Raw genomic sequence first — 18,952 nt, forward strand, 5'->3', positions numbered from 1 at the left:
AGTGATAGAACTAGCAGTGTATTTATGATTAAATCTATTCTGTAACTGCTGATAGCTGTGTGTCGCTCTCCAGGAGATCCTGGCAGCAGTGACTGTAGTGTGGTGTCCTGTTTTGCTGTCCTGAAAAGGCAACTCTGGTATTCTGTGCTGTCTGTGCATGTGTTCTGAGGCCCACCAGATGATCCAGAGCTCTGCACAGGGTAAGGGTGTTGTTCTGATGCTGCCCAGAGGACGTGTCTGTAACATAGCTCATTGTCTGTCTGCTTTCCCCTTAGGTCCCATAAGTGAAAGAAGATGGGGTCTGGCTGTCTAAAAGTCACCAAGTACTTCCTCTTCCTTTTCAATCTCCTGTTCCTTGTAAGTATTTTGAGCATCTGTGGAGTAAGAAGGAAGACCTGGACCAAAGTTAGCTTGAAATTTTTTTTTTTCCTGGATGTTGACCCAGTGAGTTAATCAAATAAAGTGGCCACAGTTTTGGAGTGAGGGAGAGTTCCCTGAAGTTGGGGGATGTCAGAGCTGCTGTGTGTGTCTCAGGTATGCCAAACAGCTCCACTCCCAGTAGCCACCTTCTGCCTCCAGTGCACACAGCTCCATTCCTGCATTGGGAAGGGAAAGCAGGAATAATGAGTTCTTTCAGGAAGGAGAGTAGTTGTAACTACTTTCTCTGACACATCTGGAGCAGCAGCTGAACTGTCCCTGAGAAGCAAAGCTGCAAAACCTGCCAAGTAATGGCAGTGCCCTCCTAAATAGGCCAGCTAGGCTTCAAAGAACAGCTCTAATTTTACTTGAGTCCCAACGGCTGGTTTTGATTTGTGACAAGAGGAATTAGTCCAAGTCTGTTTGAAATGGAGCTGGGAGGTGGGGGAGACTGGGACAGGCTTGTCTGGGGAAATAAAACAGCCTGCTGGGTGCAGTTATTTTCAAGTGTGAGGCTTAGCAAAAGATGAACTCCTTTTGGAACAGATTTGGTCTGGGAGGGCCACACACATTCTTGCATGCATCCTTCTGATGCCTAGGTATTTTGTGTCCTGTGGGCAATGATCAAACTGTCGGTGATACCTTCTTGCAGTGGAATGGTGTAGTGGGGAAGTGCAAGATTTTGGCTTTCCACATGTCAGCAAGAAAATAGCCTGTCTGATATCATTATCCTTTTTGCAGTGTGTAAGGAAAAGGTAGGGTCAGACTGGGAGAGAAGGGAGGGAAGTGAATCATTATAAGGTGAGCACTGCTTTCTGGTCTCTGTCCTTGAACACAGCTTCACTCCTGCTTCCAGAATGACTGCACTGTGCTGGTAGCACACAGGATGAACTTGAGGCACATTTGGATCTGGTTTCCCTTGGCTTACTGTGCTCACATTTTGCTCTTCGTGTTTACTTTCATCCTAAGAGTAGTTAACTGCAGTCTAATGGTCCGAAGTCAGGGGTGCTCAGAGCGTCCAAGGGGAACGTTCTTGGGAGGGAGAGGACAGGTATTTCAAGTGCCTCTAGGTCTTTCTGTGTGTGATTTAGTTCACTTTAAAGATAGGAAAAATCATCTAAGTCCAGGCCTGTCCTCTTACTAGTGTAGGACTCCTCTGGAGATATCAGCCTCTAGTCTCTCTCCTCTCTTGAAGAAGTGATAAATTTTAAGCAGCATATAACAACCAGTCTACCCTGGGAAGCAGAGCTGTATTTGTTAAGACAGTGTTTGAGTCTTGCTGAAGCCAAATATCTGGCCACTGTCTAGTTTTCCTTAATGCCTAAAACTTGGTCTGAGTTCATTACCTAATCTCTGTGTAGAGAAAGTTCTTTTCATGAAAGCCAGCCTAGCACATAGGAAAGGAGGAGGATGACAGGCTGAAATACTGCAGTACCTTACAACACTGTCCCTGTTTTTGCTGTATGCTGTCAGTGGTCATTGAAGCATCTTTATTCCACAATGCCTTTCTCTCCCTGCTCTGCTGAGCCATGGCATGGTTGCAGGCAACTTCTGGGGATAGATGTGCTGTCAGGAGGCAGGGTTGAACTACTTTGTTGGACTGATCCACACTCACAATGCACTTTCTTATGTTTTGCAAGACTGTGAGGATGACAAGCACTGAATTCATCTCTGGGTCCTGGAGAGGTTTGAGAGCTTCTGTCTGGGTGGCAAGTGGTTGGAAGTAGCTGTCCTTTGTCTCGTGAACACCCTGCTCTGAGCTAACTCTTCTGGTGTAGCACCCAGTCCCCCTCCCTCTTGTGTAAAGCTGATCTGATTCACTGAGCTGGACCTAGAGGGTAAGAACTTTAGGGTAGGATGTATTGTGAGAAGGTCTGTGCTGACTAAAGGGAGAAGCTGCTTTAAATGAGCTCTTTAACCCTGCTGTGCAGCGAAGGCATTGTTTTCCCTTTGGACTGCTCTTTCACAATGAGGTCTCCAAAACCACTGTGTCCTGGCCAAGCTTGATACTTCTCTAGAGAAGATTTTAAGTATGCTTCTGTCTTGACTGAGGGCAGTCTTTTCACACATGCCAGATGTTGAGCAAGGTGGCATACATTACTGCCTTCCTCTAATAGGGAGGAATTGACCTGAGACACTTTTCTGTTATTGTTCAAGGTCTGAATTGGGGAGGGCAGTTGGTGATTCTTGAGCTTATACAGTGTGGTAGAGCTATATTAATCTAGCAGAGAAACTGCTTGTATTGAGTTGCTGTGACCTGTCAGCACAGACAAGTTTTGAATGCCTTGTGCTAGTTTTCTGAAGCTGCTGAGCTTTGTGAGGAGAGTGCTTGAGCAAAGGTGTGCACCGATGCTGCTGACAGAGCCCTGTGTCTGCTCTGGACCTTAAGCTGAGCCTATGTGACTTCGCCCTGTGCAAGCCAGCTCTTGCTGGCTGAAGTGTGTTCTTCAGCCTTGATGATGATTGAAGCCTTTAGAGATATGCTGGTAACTCTTTTTAGAAGTTAGTAATTGAAATAGCACTTCTCTACAGCTTGAGGTCTGTGAGAAGGTCGCTTGCTATAGCTGAAGTAGTTCAGGGACTTAGTGATATTTTGCAGTCTTGGAGCTTCACTTCAGGGAAGGGTTTGACCTGCTTTGGTTAAAGGGAAGAAGGTTACTTGGACTGCCTGCCTGCTTGCTAGAAAAGATACCAGATAATCTTGGAGTGTAATCTTAGTTTCCTAATCAGAATTTAACACATCTACCTTCTTGGCTTGCAGACACGTGCTGTAGTACATGCTTCTTAAAGGGAGAACACTTCTGCAAGACAAGTTTAACAGTGTCTGGAAACTATTTGTTTGGAACATAAAACTCTCTGTCCTGCTTCTAAACCTTCAGTAAATGCTGCAGAAGACTGCTACCTAAAGCAAAGTCTGCAGTTTTAGAGTCTTTCTGTTGTCCCCTGTGTCAACAGGTTCAGTATTACATCACACTATCTGAGCGGGAAGGAAAGCAGTGCTGGGGAAGGAAAGCTGGGAACCCCCAGCTGCTCTTTCCAGCCAGATGAGTCAGCTCCATCACAGCTTAGTTTTTCCAAGCCCCTCTTGACTAGCTCTCTGTGGGAAACTGCTGGCCCTGTCTTGAGGGATCTGCATCCTTCTGTCTTGGGTGTAGAAGGGGATTTTACTGAAACTGGGGGTGAAACCTCAAACCCCCAGGGAGGAGGGGAGACATCTGTTCCTCACTCCAGGAGTTTACAGCAGTGGAGCAGACGAATTAAAACCCATGGAAAGCAGATGTGATTTCTTCTATGGAGGGTCTGAAGCCAAGCCAGTGGCAGAAGCAGCCTTGCTATGCAAGGCAAACTCCTGAAGATGCTGAGCAGAGAAGCTATCCTGCTAGGAAGTAAATACAGTCTTGTTGATGGGACAGTGTTTTCTCCCTGCCTTCCCCTTGCAGTGTTTTCCACAGCAGCTCCTGGCAAATGCACAAGTTGTGGACTGGAGCAAAGATCAGAGTGAAAACAGGCCTTGGATAGTCTGAGCACCTCATAACAAATAACTTTCCAGGACCTCTGCTCAGCACTCCTCCTGTGTTTTGTCAGCAACAACAAAACTTATGTGACATTTCAGGGACAGTGAACCAAAAGGGATGTCACATACAGCACGGTTTGCATCTTTGTTAAGACAAATATTTATTAAAACTATAGTTTAAATGTGAGACTGCCTTAAACTGTCAGTTCAACAGTTCTTGATACTACCAAGTTTGAGAGGAATTTTTTAGATGTCCCAGCTGTTGCATGTTCAAGGGGCCTTTGTCGCTTGATCAGCAGACTGAGAACTGTGGGTGCAGCATGTTGGGACATAAGGCAAGGGGGAATTCTATTTTTCTGGGATACAACAGCTACATGCTTTCTGAAGCTGAGTCAGTATGCTTCATAGGTGGGAACTTGCTTGATGACTTTCTAATGCTGTCCCCAGAGCTAACTACATGATGCACCTTCTGCCAAGACAGGAAAGCTTGAAAGCAGCTTATTTCAGACTGTGGCTTTATCTTTGTTCAGAAAAGCTTCTTTGTGTGAGCAGCTGAAGCTTAGTGTAAACTTTCAAAGTGTGGAGCCAATGCTTTGAGTGGTGGTTTGGCATTTTCCATGTCTCCCAAGTATTGAAACATTATCTAATGAAGCACAGAATTGCAATCTCTCTTTAACCCTGTTAGTTTATTTCACTTCATCCTATCTTGAAATCCTGCTGATGTGAGAACAGCTGTTTGCAGTTTACTTGCAGTTCTTGTCCACTCCTTGTTTCTTCAAAGACTCTTTTGGACCTCTGCCCAGGTGTTTTCCAGTCCTAGTTGGCTGAACAGCATGAGTTTCAACTTCTTATTGAACGTAAAACTTGCTGATATGTGAAGGCTAAAACAGAGCATCCTTCCCCCCACCTTTCAAAGTGAGATGGGAACATGTATGTGTTTCTTGGCTGCTGAATTCAGTGTCTGGATTCAGCTGAGTCCTCACAGAGATGTATTGCTCTACTAATCCTTGCCCTACATAAGACTGTGTGATGAGCAAGGTAGAGGCTGTGGCTAATGTTTCATAACTCTTGACTCTGTTGGGGCTCAGGTATTCTGCCATAAAGTGGGAGACAAGCCAAAATGCCTAAGCTTGGCTTTGGAAGGGGCGAAGCACTTTGCTCAAGAGAACCTGCTACTGGCTTTTTGTCTTTGTAGTTTGAGGCCATAACATTGTAACAGAGCCTGACAAGCCAAAGATTTCCTTCCTGGAGAGGTTCCAGCTGCCAGATATCTAATCCTTTGTCAGCTATCTTCCAGCCTGGCCCTTAGAGTCATGGGTTTCTCTATTTAAAAAAAAAAAAAATAAAATCATGTGTTTGTCTTTCCTTGGTTCTTCACAGAAGCCATGCACTTACCTTTCGCTTCTGACAACAATGTTCTAGCAGCAGGATGTCTCTTCCTCAGACTGTTTTGAATGGTCCTCCTATACAACAATATGTGCTATTAAAATAATGTGGGAAAAACTGCCAAGCAAATCTTGGGGCTCCTGTGCAGTTGGCTGAGGCATTCTTCCTGGAGTTGTGCTAATCCTGTTTACCCTGGGAGGAGTACTGTAGGGGAGATGGGTGGGAACAGCAAAGGAATGCTTGTTTTTAAACTGGAAGTATGGATAATAGTGACTGCCTCCTCTTATTTATCTAAGCTTATAACTTACACAAACCATGTACATTTTGTTCTTGCTCTTTCAGATTCTGGGTGCTGTTATCCTGGGATTCGGTATATGGATTCTGGCTGACAAAACCAGTTTCATTGCTGTTCTACGTAAGACTGTGTTTCTTTATCTTCCTTCTTTTTCTAAATTGACTGTGTTCTGGGGCTGTGTTTGACCATGGTGTAGTCTAGGAATAGCAATACTTTCGTGCACAGTCTGTAGCCTGAGCAGTAACATGGTATTTAGCAAGATGGGATTGATATCAGGGACATGGTGAAAGGGAGCAGCCCTGGAGACATAGCATTCCTTAGTCTTGTGGATTGGAACACCAGGGTCAGTGAGACTACTGCCTCTTCAACCAACAATCCAAATATTTTATTTTAAACACAGGGGCTAGTATTTCATCCTATTTTCACTGTATGCTCTGTGTTTTCACACTGATTTCCTTATTACCATCATGTGCAGAGGCCCCCAATGCCTTAATGCAGTTTTGCTGTGTGAGTCCTCCGCTGCTTTCTTTCTGTAACGATCTATTTCAATTTAAATGTTTTAAATGCTAAAGAAAGCATGTAAAAACAGGTACTTACTTAATGTACATTGAAAGGAGATGGTATGTTTGTTCCTAAGCAGTAGAAGATGCAAATTTGGAGGGTGTGGGTTTGTGAAGTCCTTTGACTTCTAAAGCGTACTCTTGTATACACTTGATGAGACTTCCCTGGGCATCAAAGGTGTTCTGTATTGTGCGAGGGGCTGAGCTTCCTTTCCCTAAAGTCAGCCACAAACTTTGACTTGAGTCTTAGCAGAGGGTCTGCTTTCTGCAAAAACCGAAAAACTGAGCCAGCTTAGCAGAGTCTGGGCTTCAGAGGACTCTGTAAGTGGATTTTCACCAAATGAATATCTCCGCTCCATCTTTCACAAGCTCTGCCTCCTTTGAGCTCTGTCCAAGAAACACTTCAAACTTTTCTTCTTTGTGGCTCTGGTTATTTGTTGTCACTACCTCCAGAATTGCTGAGTTGGGCACCAGCCTCAGACAGTGCAGGAGTGCTGCCTGGGTATGGGGAATGAACACTAAATGAACACATTGGACACATAGCATTCATATTCCCGTTCCCAGCTACACTGATTCTGCAACGGGCTTTGTCTCCCAAGTCCTGATGAGCACTCTGGCCTGGTTTGAAAGGTGGATGGAGAAGACACGCCTGCTAATACCACACATGCAGATACTGCTCCTTACTCTGCTTTTGTGCTGTGGCATCTGGCTTGCTACTGCAGCACTAGAAGGTCAAGAAGCATGGCAAGGGGTATTGGTTAATAAAGTGGTCACATGAGCAGAAACAATACATGCAGCCTAAAAGGAGCCTATCATGGCCTGGCTGTTTGCAGTACCCCTCGCAGTCTGAGGTGTGCTTAGTACCAGTGAGTCAGTGGCTGATTCCCTCAGGTTGATGGGTGTTACAGCCACTTGTGGACAGAGAAGTCCCTGAACTTGGCTCTGTTTCTTCCCATTTGCTTGGAATCTCTGCTAACAGAGTATTTAAGAATTTAGTTTCCTTCCTGGAGATTTCCAGTATCAGCTCTCTCCCTGCCCCCTCACTTCCTTTCCCATGCCTTGCCCCTCTTTCCCTCTGCTTTAGTAACCTAGGCATCAGGGAGGGCACCTCAGCTGCTGCCAAAGGAGCCTGTTGTCCTGGCTTGGCTGCCTGCCCAGAGCAGGGAAAAACATGGAGTGACAGCAAGCAAGCAGGAGCTGAGTGCCCTCAGAGCCTTCTCTTGCAAGACAAGACTATTGCAGATGGGAACTGCAAGTGTGGCTCCTGTCCCCTGACACTGTCAGTTCTCCAAGGGGCTTTTGAAGTGGAAGTACCTTATTCTTTCTTCTCATGGGAACTTGATTAAGTGACTGCTTTTTAGCACTGTGGAGGTGCTGCAACCTGGCCACTCGAACACTGCCTTGCATGACAGCTGAGCTGATTTTCAGGGAGGGAATAGGGTAGATTTTTGAAGGCTACTCCTGTGAGGCTGCTGCTTCAGTAAATGCTTTGCAGTATCAGCACGTAACCTGCACAGCAAGAGTCACAGGACTGGTGAGGAAGCAGGATCCTGGAGTTTGTGGCATGTGTCCAGCCAGGGGGAGTCTGGCCTGGAAGTTAATCAAGGCTGAAGTGACCTGTGTGGCAAATGGATCTGCTTCACTTCTTGATAACTGTACTTTTCTCTGTTCAGCATGTTTTAGGGAAAAAAAGTTTGGAAGCTGGTGGCTTGTACCAGGTATCAGAAACAGAGGGAATTATATATTAGGAGGAAGAGTATCAGTGTGGGCTTCATTATTCTCCTTTAACATATTTCAAGGGGAACTCAGAGGAAGTTTGCCTCCTGAGACTTCCTTAGTTCAGGAAACTAAATGCTGAGCTCTAAAAATTTTATTTTCATTAATCACCGGACATTCATAATTTCCCTACACTCTGTCACTTGCACATATAGGAATGTTTCCTAATGATAAATGAGGTTTCTAGTTATTGTTTATAGACAGAGTATCTCTTCAACTTTTACGGTGTAATGATTGCTCTCTCCAGTGCTAATCTGCAAGAAATAGTCTGCTGACCAACTCAAATGTAAGAGTTTTTCTTCTGTTGCTTGCAGTACTAAATGCTGAGGGGAGAGGGCTGACATCACCAGCATGTCTGAAATAATCTGACCTAAACTTGGTTGAAAAACTGTTGAGCATTGAGAAGCACAGACATTAGAAACAACAGCAGGGGATATCTAGGAGGATTTGTAAAAGGAGCTAATTTGGGTATTATATCTGTTTTGATCCTGGAATAGCATCTCTTTGCAGGGTGTCGTGCACAGGTGCTGCAACAGCCTGGCCTGGCCACAAGCCATTCAACCCAGACTTGCTAAGTAACCTGTCACATCATTTGTGCTCAACACTAGCTGTAGCTTGTTGCATATTTCACTCCACAGAGTTAATTTGTCCCAGTGTTGACTAGAAGTGGATAAGTGAAAACAGAATGGCTACAACAAGAAATAGTGAATTAAAGTGAAAAGGCTGTCCAAAAAGGGGGTTTAGGACTTGGAAGAAAGCTTCCCTGAAGATAGCAAAAGAATTGAAGCAAATAGACAGTAGTTATGGAGTAGATAATCTTTTATATTACTGTTACTTGAAGTACCTTCATGAGGGAGTATAATTGTAGTAAGGAGATAACTTTCTTCAAACAAGGTTTATTTGTTTGGAGTGACCTTGAGTCTTCCAGACTCTGGAGGTCTGCAGATGGCTTTTAAGTCTACTTTCATCAAGACAACCAGAAGCATGTATCTGTCACCATGTTCGGCACGCATCTGTGCAGTCCCTTTGGAGCAGACAAAGACAATTATCAGTAGATATGGAGACATCCTATGAATGGTGATGGCATATGTATTTTTTTTTTGTCAGTAGCTAATGTTGTTCCCTCTCCTGGCTCCTACAGAGATGTCATCTCCCTCCCTGAAGACTGGTGCATACATCCTCATCGGTGTGGGGGCGCTCACCATGCTGATGGGGTTCCTGGGCTGTCTTGGAGCTGTCAATGAAATCCGATGTCTCTTGGGTCTGGTGAGAGCATTCATGCCTGTTTTAGAGCTAACTTTTAATACCTCTCCTGCTGTTGGGTAGTAGATGGGGCTTCGGTCTCCTGGGAATGTTACTTCTGCTAGGTCAACTTAGATCTAGTTCTTAATTTGCACACGTTAAATGCTCCAGCAGACTGCAGCAGAGCTCTTCAGACATTACTGATAATGAGCTCAGAACTGTGAATGAGAGAGGATGTCACTGACACTTTCTGCACACAGTGGGTTGAGGACTGCCAAATGAGAGGTGCACCCTGCCCCCCTCACCCTGACTGCCCAGTTGGTACTGTGCTCTCAGTGGTGGAAGAGCAAGTTCCAAGGGCAGTGAAAGAAAAGCGGAAGAGTGACAGCGTCCTGTTGTATCACATTTGTGGAAAGTGCAAGAGTTGAGAGAGACCCAACTACAAATGTCCTATATGTTAGGACCTCTCTTCAAACAGCTTATCTATAGGAAGCTTTATGTCTGTGATGGATGGTACCAGCTTCCTACACCTCATCCTGCTACTTGACTCTATCTTACCCAGAGCACATGTATTAAAAAACAAGCACAGCACACGTGTCCTGACATTAGGAACATCTCCTTGTCTAGCAGTAGTAGCTGCCACCATTTAAAAGTAGTTTGCTGGTGAATCTTAAATTTAGATCCTCAAACAAATTAGACAGCATTTTGTAAAAAGGTAATCGATTAAAAAAAAAAAAAACATTAAAAATTAGGTTTATGAAATTGACTCTTTTTTTCCTGTTGAGGCTTGGGGTAGGCAGAGTCCTACTGATTGAGGCCAGAATGGTCTGGGGATGGAGTTGTATGATGGGGAGTCCCAGTTGGGATGACACATGCAGAGAGGGCTTGTAAACCCTTTCCCTCCTGAAGTCTTTCTGTTGGCCTAATGGGAGAAGTGCTGGGGTGCACTGGTCTGACATTGGTCCCAGCTTTTTCCTGGGAAAGCATGGTTGATAGTAGAGTTGTCTGCAAGCAAAATGATAGCTCAGTGTTGTGATTTCTCTTGTATATGAAATTTTACTAACTTTTATGTACACACCTTTCTAAAGACTAAGTGATCACCCATTGTTTTTTGTTTCCAGTACTTCACCTGCCTGATGATAATCCTCTTAGCTCAGATTGCTGCTGCACTGGTCATCTACTTCCAGAAAGAAATGGTAAGTCTTTATTACTGTGCATCTTTTCCATGGTTTTGGCTTGGGAGAAGGGTGATACTTAGAAATTCTTTCTTCCAAACTGGGCTATACTGTTAGCACACATATCTGGATTCTCCTTTTCTCTACCCCAGATGACTAACTTTGCTGTTTGATTTTTCTGTATCTGCCTCAATAGTGCTGCTTTCTCAAGGATTATGAAGCTTTATTTGGTGTTCAGGCTGTATTTTTGGGTAGTGGGAACAGTGAAAACAAAATAAGTCCTAAAATGTTTTATGCTACACCTCTTCTTGATCCTGCTGCAGACAACTATTTGGGCATGTAGTAGCAGTGGTTACTGCCATGATGCCATCACTGGTGCCTTGAGGAGTTACCAGCCTGAGCACTTTTTTGACTGGTCTACCTCCTTGTATCTTCTTGTCCTGTCCTTTCAGTCCTTCTGCTGCTGTGTGTATAACTCCTCTTGGAAGAGTTTGCTTCTCTTTCCCCAGGAGCAAACCCAAATATCTGATGGTTCTTGTTCTACAGCTGGAGTTTCAAAGCGAAGTAGTTTAATATTTTGAAGTGGATCCTTTGGTCAGGAAGGCAGTTTCACAGTGTGTGCTTCTAGAGCTCCAATATGCTTCATAGTGTAAAAGGAAATAATTTTTGAGCTACCTAAGTGCATTGCAATAATCCGTCATGGCTATAGGTTCCCTGGCCAAGACAATGTCTGATCAGACCTTTAGCTACTTCACAGCTAAACTGGCAGCCACATTTATGCAGTGGGAACAAGGTATAGCTGCGGGGTCACTACTGGCTTCTGGTACAAGTTGTGGGTAACCCTGTCCTTTGCTGCATAACTGTATATACCACTGTATGGCTGTGCTTGCTTCTCCTAAGCCAGCTCTTCAGCTAGATAGTTGCAGAAAGCAGAACAGTTGAGGAAGTTATGGATAGGGCCTGGTGGAGAAGTTTGGGGGACAGGGGGAAGGTGCCTGCCACCTGCATAACTGATGTGAGCTTTGTACTCTGGTGACTGTGAGCAGCTGTTGGCTGGATTCCTTGCCAAATGTGGTGTGACTGTAGCTTGCTCTCTGGGCTGGCAGAAGCTGAAGGAGAAACTAAAACTGGTGTGTAAAGATGATTCTCAACAAACAGCTCTGACTAATGCAGATATGGAGGTGTGGGGATGGGCATTCCCCTGCGATGGGGAAATGCAACTTCAGACCAGGAAATCTGTACCTCTGTTAGCATTTCTCCTCCAGCTGCCAATCTATTCTAGAAAACTCCAGCTTTTAAGCTGTAGCTCTTCATTTAAACCTCATCAGACCAGGGAGAGTTTAAAAGTGCTGGGGGTTGTTCTGCACAGCTGCTGGAGCCAGTGTGACTGAGATCATCACTTTTACAGATCTGGGAGAACGGTCAGGGAAGCTGGGCTTTTAACAGATGTTCCTGTTCAGTCCCTAATGTACAAAATTAATGGAAAGCTCGTCTAGAGCCATTGCATATCAGGGATCCTCCAAAGTACCTGCCTAGAGCACTAAGAAAAACTGTTTGAGGAAGCTCTTGGCTGAAACCTCCAGCACAGTGGTTTGGGGCTGCGCTTCAGTGCTGCTGTGCAAGTTGCTCTGCCTCGCTGGCTGTCCGTCATCCCAGGGCAGCTTGGAGCACAGTGAGGCACAGTGAAACTGCTCAACAGCCAGTCCCTAGGTATCTGTTGTGTTCTTTATTTCTTTTTGACTACAGGAACTTGGTTAGATATAAAACAAGGAATAACAAGAGTGAAGGAAAGAATTTTGGATCCAGAGTGTAGCAAGGTGATACTCACTCCTTCACTTGTAACTGAAGGATTTATTTCTACGGATTCCCTTGAAGTTACTGTTGGCATATCTGTTCCTTTTTGGTGTCAAAATCCTCCCCCACACTGACAAATCAAAGTACACTGAAATAGAGTTAGTGTAACTGTAAAAGGCTGAGCCTCTGACAGGAAGGCTGCTGCTTTGCCTCTCCCATGGGCATTGTTAGAGGAATGCCCCTTCAGACTGGAATTGCCCAGTACTTCTGGGAGGATGTTGAGGCAACATTCATTTCCCTGCATTTGTACATTGTTGACTCAAACTGTGGGGTGGGGTTTTTTTATGGACAACAAAATGGTAACATCGGAAATACTGCAAGTGATACTCTGCTTTGTGAACTGAATGTTGCTACTCACCTGCATCTAGTGGATCACAAGCTCCTAAACATGTGAGAGCCTGGGCAAGTTCTCCCTTGGCCTAGTTCACACAGTTCTGTGCAGCTTGGCTCTAAGCTGAGCAAAGGAGAATGGTGGTGTTTTGGGAATAGCCCTGCTTGCTAGCTATTATTTGCAGCCAACAGGCCTGGGTGATGGTGTGCAGTGACTTGTCTGGGGCTATGAACTATGCTTTAGTTTCAGAATCTGAAGTGTCAAGGCAGAGGAGTGCTCTCTCCTGCCTTTTAAGCTTGTTTTTGTGTGCAGGCTAGATGCTAATAAATGCTGAGGGAAGGATCTAGCTTGCATCTGACAGGGACAGGATAGATGACTGACAGTGTCTGATAGAGGAAGAAGCATGCATAATCCATTGTGTGATCAAAGACCTGTTCTTGCCTCTGGCATTCAGCTTTTCCCATCTCCCTCTTCAGTAGACCCTGTGATGGGGAGACTGACACCCTTGCTGCTTTCTGGCAGTGAGCTGTGCCTGTGGTGCCCAGAATCTTAAGTGTCCCTGCTTTGAGGTGGTGGGATTGTGTCTTCTGACACTGGGCTTGCTAGAACTGGAAAAGCACAAGAAGCCCTGAAAGCAAGGCTAGACATTTCCTGAAGCATTCATGTCTCACACAGTACTAAGTCCTAACTTCAAATGGATGAGGGTGGTTAAGATATTGAAAGCTATGTGTTCCTTGTACCTTTGTAGCTTGTTTCTCTTTCAGTTTTCCTCTGCCAGGCACTTAAGGGTGAATATCTGCAGGTGCTTGTTTTCCCTTTGGGCTGCTCTGTGTTAAACCCACAAGCAAGCCACCTGTGTGGCTGCAGAGCTGTGCCATTGTTTGCATAATATTCCCTCTGTCTCAGATCACTTGCTGAAACACCTAGGAATGCCTGATTTTTTCTTTAATTTGAAATTTTTCGCTTTTTCTAATGAGCTGTTTGTGAGACTTCTTGCCTGTTCTTTTGTAAGAGGAAGGGGAGAGCAGACACACAGCTTCCCTATGTAGCTGTGATTTGGAACATCAGGTTCAAGTCCTGCCTGTTCGTGGTAGAGTCCTGGGATTCTTGCAGAAGTGACACTAGGCTCCATCTGACCCAATAGCTAATAGGGGCTAGATGGGCCCAGGGTAGGGAAACAAACCCAGCAATCCTTACCTCCCTCTGCATGTGGAGCAGCAGTGTGCAGGAGGGGTCAGGGTGGGAACACAGAGGTTCAGTAACTGATAAGGCTTATGGCAGCAGCCAAGGCCAATCTCATTAGTGAGAACCAGGTCAGGTTGCCTTGATTTGAAGGGAAGGAAAAGGGGAAGTGAAGTAATTAAAAGGGGAAGAGGTAGACATCATGAGAAGAAAGATTGTGCAGCTCCCATCTGTCTGGCCTGACATAGCTGATCCCAGTGAACTGAGCTGCAGTTTTCCTAGGAAGAAGAGTTGCTGATGTAAAGATGTTCTCTCAACAGTAGGCAATGTTTCCTCCTGCTAAGTGTCCTGGTATTTGCCATGATCATTGAAAAATGCCTGATAGTAGAAGAAAAGAGAAAACTCATTTCCAGTCATTTGAAATATGCTGTAGCACCACAGTCAAGAAGGTAGTATGTGGGATGGGAACATCCTAGTGCTTAGGCTGATGTAACTGTATCCTGTCCCTCGGGCAGTCTAATGGCACTTTTCTCTAATCTCTTGTGAATCTGGATCTGTCCTTAGCAGTCCTCATGTACAGTACAGGCTGGTTAAGAAGAGCTTCGGAAAGAGGTGGGAGGAAGGAGGTGATAGGTGATAGCTTACACTTCTCATCGAATTGAAGGGTGTTGTAAATACCTCTGGAAAATGAATGGTGGTGAAGGGATGATTTGATATGCCTGAACTTTGTGATAAGACTGTTAATGAGCAGTTTAGGTAGTTGTAATACTTCCTGTCTTAATAGAGAAGCAGCAGTTGTGGGAGTTTGGGGAAAGGTAGATCAGCGCCTTGTGAAAAAAGCCAAGTTTCTGTCAGCTGCATGTCAGAAACCCATCTGCATTTATGAGCAGAGTGGCTCACACCTTCCCTGAGCAGGGGAGATGAACTGCAGTGGCAGAGATTCTGGACCATGGTCTTGCCTGTAGTACAAAGTTAGAAACAAGCAACCTGTGAGTCCTTAAGGCAATGCTGGCCTTTAGCTTGTACTTAACCTTGCACATCTGTCTTGTCTGGGGCAGGCAGTTAATTGTTCAGCCTGTGTCTTAGCAGGATAACCATACCAAGTTCTGTTTCCTTATTGCTCATCAGGTTTGTAGGCTTTCCCTGTGTCCAGGCAAGGACTTGCTGGTGCTTTGGCTGTTGCAGCAGCAAAGCTGCTGTCCTTATCTGTACTTGTTAACTATTTGCAGTCAGCTGTTATGTGTGACTGTAGCTTTATATATGTATCTGAAACACCAAAGAAAAGGCTATAAGAATTGATAATGCAACTCTCCTGCCTCTTTTTTTCTTGCCAGTTGAAAGTTGAGTTGTCCGTCATAGTTGTAGATCTGATTGAAACTTATGACCCTGCGGATGAAGATCAGAGGAACTTGCGAGATGCATGGGACTATGTGCAGAGACAGGTGAGTCATGGGGGACAGCAAGAGTGAGATGATGCTATTTGTCAGTGCAGACAATGACCTTTATAGCTACGCTGAGGACAGAGAAACAACTATTACATATTGGTCTGGCTGATCTACAAAGTGGCCTGTGAGGTTTGGTGCCTGCAGACTGGAAAATGGTCTTGCTGGCTGCTTCTATGTCAGACCCTGAACCATTCCTGCATGCTGGGTGTTAGAACTAGCTAGTGTTGGCTGCATGGTCTAATGTGTCCAGCCTATCAAATGGCACTCCAACACTTCTCTTTGTCTGCTGGGCCTCCTGAATACTAACGTGTGAAAGACATTTTGCATATTATTTTTGTAGCAAAAAGTCCCTAGTTTATTGCCAGGCAAGTCAGCAGCACCACCTGCCTTACTGCTTGGGGCATGTTGCTTGCTTATTGTGATGGTTCTTCTGCAAGTATCAGCATTCTTGGGAGCCATCCAACTGCCCATGATTTCTGTTTTAGCGTCATTGGGCAGCTAGAGAGTATTCAAGTAGACTGGAGTCATGACAGTTGTTTACTGCCAAACCACAAGCTTGAGAGCTGGCTGGCTCTTATGGTTAAATACATGCCTAGCATGGGACTGATGTGTAGTAAGTAAAAGTAACAGCATTTGTCTTCTGTCTGTTCTTTGGTCTGCAAAACACTGACCTGCATTATTTCTCCTCCTTGGAGAATGATTTATGTATGTTTTTTCACTGTAGTCACTACTCCTTGGTAGTGAACTCAAGCCTGATTCTACTCTGGAGAGAGGCTACTGTTCGAGCCCTTTTATGTAGGAGCAGAAGAAGAAGGTTTTGCAGAGATGGAGAAGTCGAATATTAGGAGTCTACTTCGTCTTACGCACTGGAGTTTGCATTTGAAAGAGGGTGGGGTTTTGTGAATGAGGGAGTTAAAGTCCAGACCTCTTGTGAGCGAGTAGTTCCTTCTGGAGGCTGTGCCTTTACAACACTGTTTTGGAAACCAAATGCTTGTCCTGAGGTGGGTGGTCAGCTATTTGTATCTCATGCCTATTTTAGCAGAGACATTACTTTTCCTTTTTGAGCACAGGATTTTCCCTAAACTTCTACCTCAACACAGACAGCCTTTCTGCTCTGTACCACTGAGCAAGCACTGGCATCCATGCTTAGGATCTTACTCCTTGCTAGACTTCCCGATGTGCTTTTCACTTCAGCAAATATGGTTTTAGCACATGGCTGTATAGGAATGTCAATGTTTCTTCGGGTGGAAAATGTTCCCTATCCCATGTTGCAGCTGGTCTGTACTGCACCCGGGCAGGCGCTGGCTGCAGTGATGTGCTGGGGCTTGACGGCATGGGGATGCCACCGCGTGGTGGCTGCTGCTGTCCTCAGGGCCACACTGAGACCCGGGGCCCTTTAACTCTTGATTTGCCAGCAGAGTGGCTCTTTAGTAGGAAATAATGTCCCTGTCTTCTGGACAGCTTGTTACGTAAGTAACAAGGGTGATGTCCAGTGCAGCTAATTAATGCAAACTGTATGGCCTGATTGTTGTTTCATGGAGGGCTCCTGGATACTTCTACTTGTTTATTTTCATGTGCAGTTATCTTGCCAGTGCAAAGTGTAAGACTGTAATGATTTCTCTCCCATTATTAGATTGCCTGTTGTGGCTGGAATGGAGCAAAGCAATGGGAAAATAATGAGATTCTTAGGAACAAAAGCAATACTGAGTATCCGTGCTCCTGCTCCAATAGATCTAAGGACTTAGTGGAAGGAGGAGGTTTCTGTAATCTGGAAGACCCTGTCAATGGCACTGCAACATATGCTGACTGGCCTGTTCATGAGCAGGTGAGTGGGTATGTCTGGGCCCTATGAAGCTTCCACTGAAGCTGCCTTGTCTTCATTCCCCTGTAAATTTAGAGCACTTACTTCACACCTTATTGCTTGAAGTACCCGTGGAATTTTGGGCAAGGGGGAACAGAGTGACAGGGATCCTGCCCTTTTCTGCAAAAGCTTCCATGGAACATGGTATAGCATGTAACTGGGATAATTCCTGCATGCATATGTTATGGGTTTTCAGTTTTGACTTTCAGATTCAGCTTCTTTTCTTTGTGCCCATGTTTTCTCTATAGGGATGCATGGATGGTGTAGAGCAGTGGCTGAAGGACAACCTTGGTATCATTCTTGGGGTTTGCACTGGTGTTGCTGTTATAGAGGTAAGTCATTTCCTGACATGAACTTGTACTGCCTTATCAGGGAGACCTTTTTAAAGGCAAAGCTATTTTCTCAAGTAATTGACACTTGGTTTAATGACAGTGCAGTTCTAGCTCTTGGTTGTGCCTGCCTGGACCTTTGAACTGCTGCTTTTGTTGATTGGATTAAAAATCAAACAAAGTGTTGTCTACTTGCGGTTCCACCTGCTGTATCTTGTGGAAATTCTATAACCAGAAAACTGAGGCAAGTAAAATCCCGTTATTGTGAAATCCCACTTGTTGCCTTAAAAAGCCTGTAACATAGTTTCCAGATGAAGTCACATCTTTATGAAACCAAATTTTTTGTCATTTCAATTTTTGCATTTGCCTTGTGTTGCGGACTAACTCTCTTTACCTGTATGGTGTCATTAAAAAATGTTCACTGTATTCTGCTGCCCTGTATCACCCATCCTTCCCACCTTATCTGTCTGGTTGCTGATTTTGTTTCCATTCTTCATACTTATTCCAGCTGCTGGGGATGATACTGTCCATTTCACTTTGCAAGAACATACACAGTGAAGACTACACCAAAGTGCCCAAGTCTTGAGTTGGCTGACTCCAGAGCTACGGCACCACAGAGAAAGGAGCAAACAGAACATTCCTGCCTCGTACCCAGACTGTCCAACCATTGACCATTATTCCTGTGACATCCCATTTCTGACACCACTCTGCTAAGAACTGTTAGAGCTGCAACACAGCCTGATCTTCTGGCAATAGGGCCCTTGGGCTACCTGCATCCTGCCTCTGGATTATTTCTACTTCAAGAAGCAGAACTTAAACTGTCTTGTGTCACAAGACACCAATTAACCTGAGGGGACAATGCTTTTGCTGCCTGCTCCATGTTAAACAATACTATTCATATCTTCATTCTACAACCCACTGGGCTTAACATACAATAGCTTTTCTCCTCCTTGCTCTTCTCCTGCACATCTTTTCACCTCTCCCCTGAAGTCCCATGGGCTAGGAATTCTGTTGAGATTCCAGTACTTTGGTAGCTTCATTTGCTTCACTGACTTGTGGTGGTAACTAGTCATGCTTTATAGGCCCTCTGGTCCCTTGCAGTTAACCTGATTCAGCTCCTACCATGCATCTTCCAGCCTAGGTTCTCATCTGAAATACAGAGTGCTACTGTCACACTCGTTTCTCCTGTTTCTGGAGTCAGTTATGCCTTGCCTTCAGTGGAGCTCTTCCCTTTGAATGTGATGAGAAGCCACCGGGAGGGAGCCAAGCCTACCTATTTATTCCTAGTGTGACCTGGCAGATTGTGGTGTAGATGCTCAGCTGCTTCTGGAATGGATCCCTTGGGTTTTGGATTTGACACATGTTTCTCCCGTTTGCCTCTTTATCTTTTCTTCTCCCCCTAGCTCTGCTTTGCTGGCTTCTGTCAGCTTGGAGGTTACTTCAGAGACTGCTGCATACTGTGGATTCAGCCCCAGGCTGGCTCTGCTGTTTGCATTCTCTGGTTGCCAACTTTATAGAGGTTACAATCAATTTGAGTCTTCCCCTGCTCCTTTATGAACATAAAATTTGTTAGCTGTAGATTTAG

General features: G+C 44.9%; 1 protein-coding gene across 1 annotated transcript; it reads left to right on the forward strand.

The window, feature by feature from the left end:
• The first annotated feature begins 294 nt into the window (after window positions 1–294).
• CD82 (CD82 molecule) lies at window positions 295–17,960 on the forward strand. The gene is made up of 8 exons (XM_062495210.1): window positions 295–357; window positions 5,660–5,732; window positions 9,090–9,214; window positions 10,312–10,386; window positions 15,067–15,174; window positions 16,811–17,002; window positions 17,287–17,370; window positions 17,876–17,960. The coding sequence occupies exons 1-8, from the start codon at window positions 295–297 to the stop codon at window positions 17,951–17,953; spliced, it is 798 nt and encodes a 265-aa protein (XP_062351194.1). The 3' UTR covers window positions 17,954–17,960.
• The last annotated feature ends 992 nt before the right edge of the window (window positions 17,961–18,952 follow it).

The sequence above is a fragment of the Cinclus cinclus genome, chromosome 6 (assembly GCF_963662255.1).
Source record: "Cinclus cinclus chromosome 6, bCinCin1.1, whole genome shotgun sequence".
Taxonomy (NCBI): Eukaryota; Metazoa; Chordata; class Aves; order Passeriformes; family Cinclidae; genus Cinclus; species Cinclus cinclus.

Coding starts and splice junctions, on each gene's coding strand:
- CD82 (XM_062495210.1), top strand. CDS start 295: ATGGGGTCTGGCTGTCTAAAAGTCACCAAGTACTTCCTCTTCCTTTTC. Junction 9,215..10,311: donor TCCGATGTCTCTTGGGTCTG/GTGAGAGCATTC, acceptor TTTTGTTTCCAG/TACTTCACCTGCCTGATGAT. Junction 17,371..17,875: donor CTGGTGTTGCTGTTATAGAG/GTAAGTCATTTC, acceptor TACTTATTCCAG/CTGCTGGGGATGATACTGTC.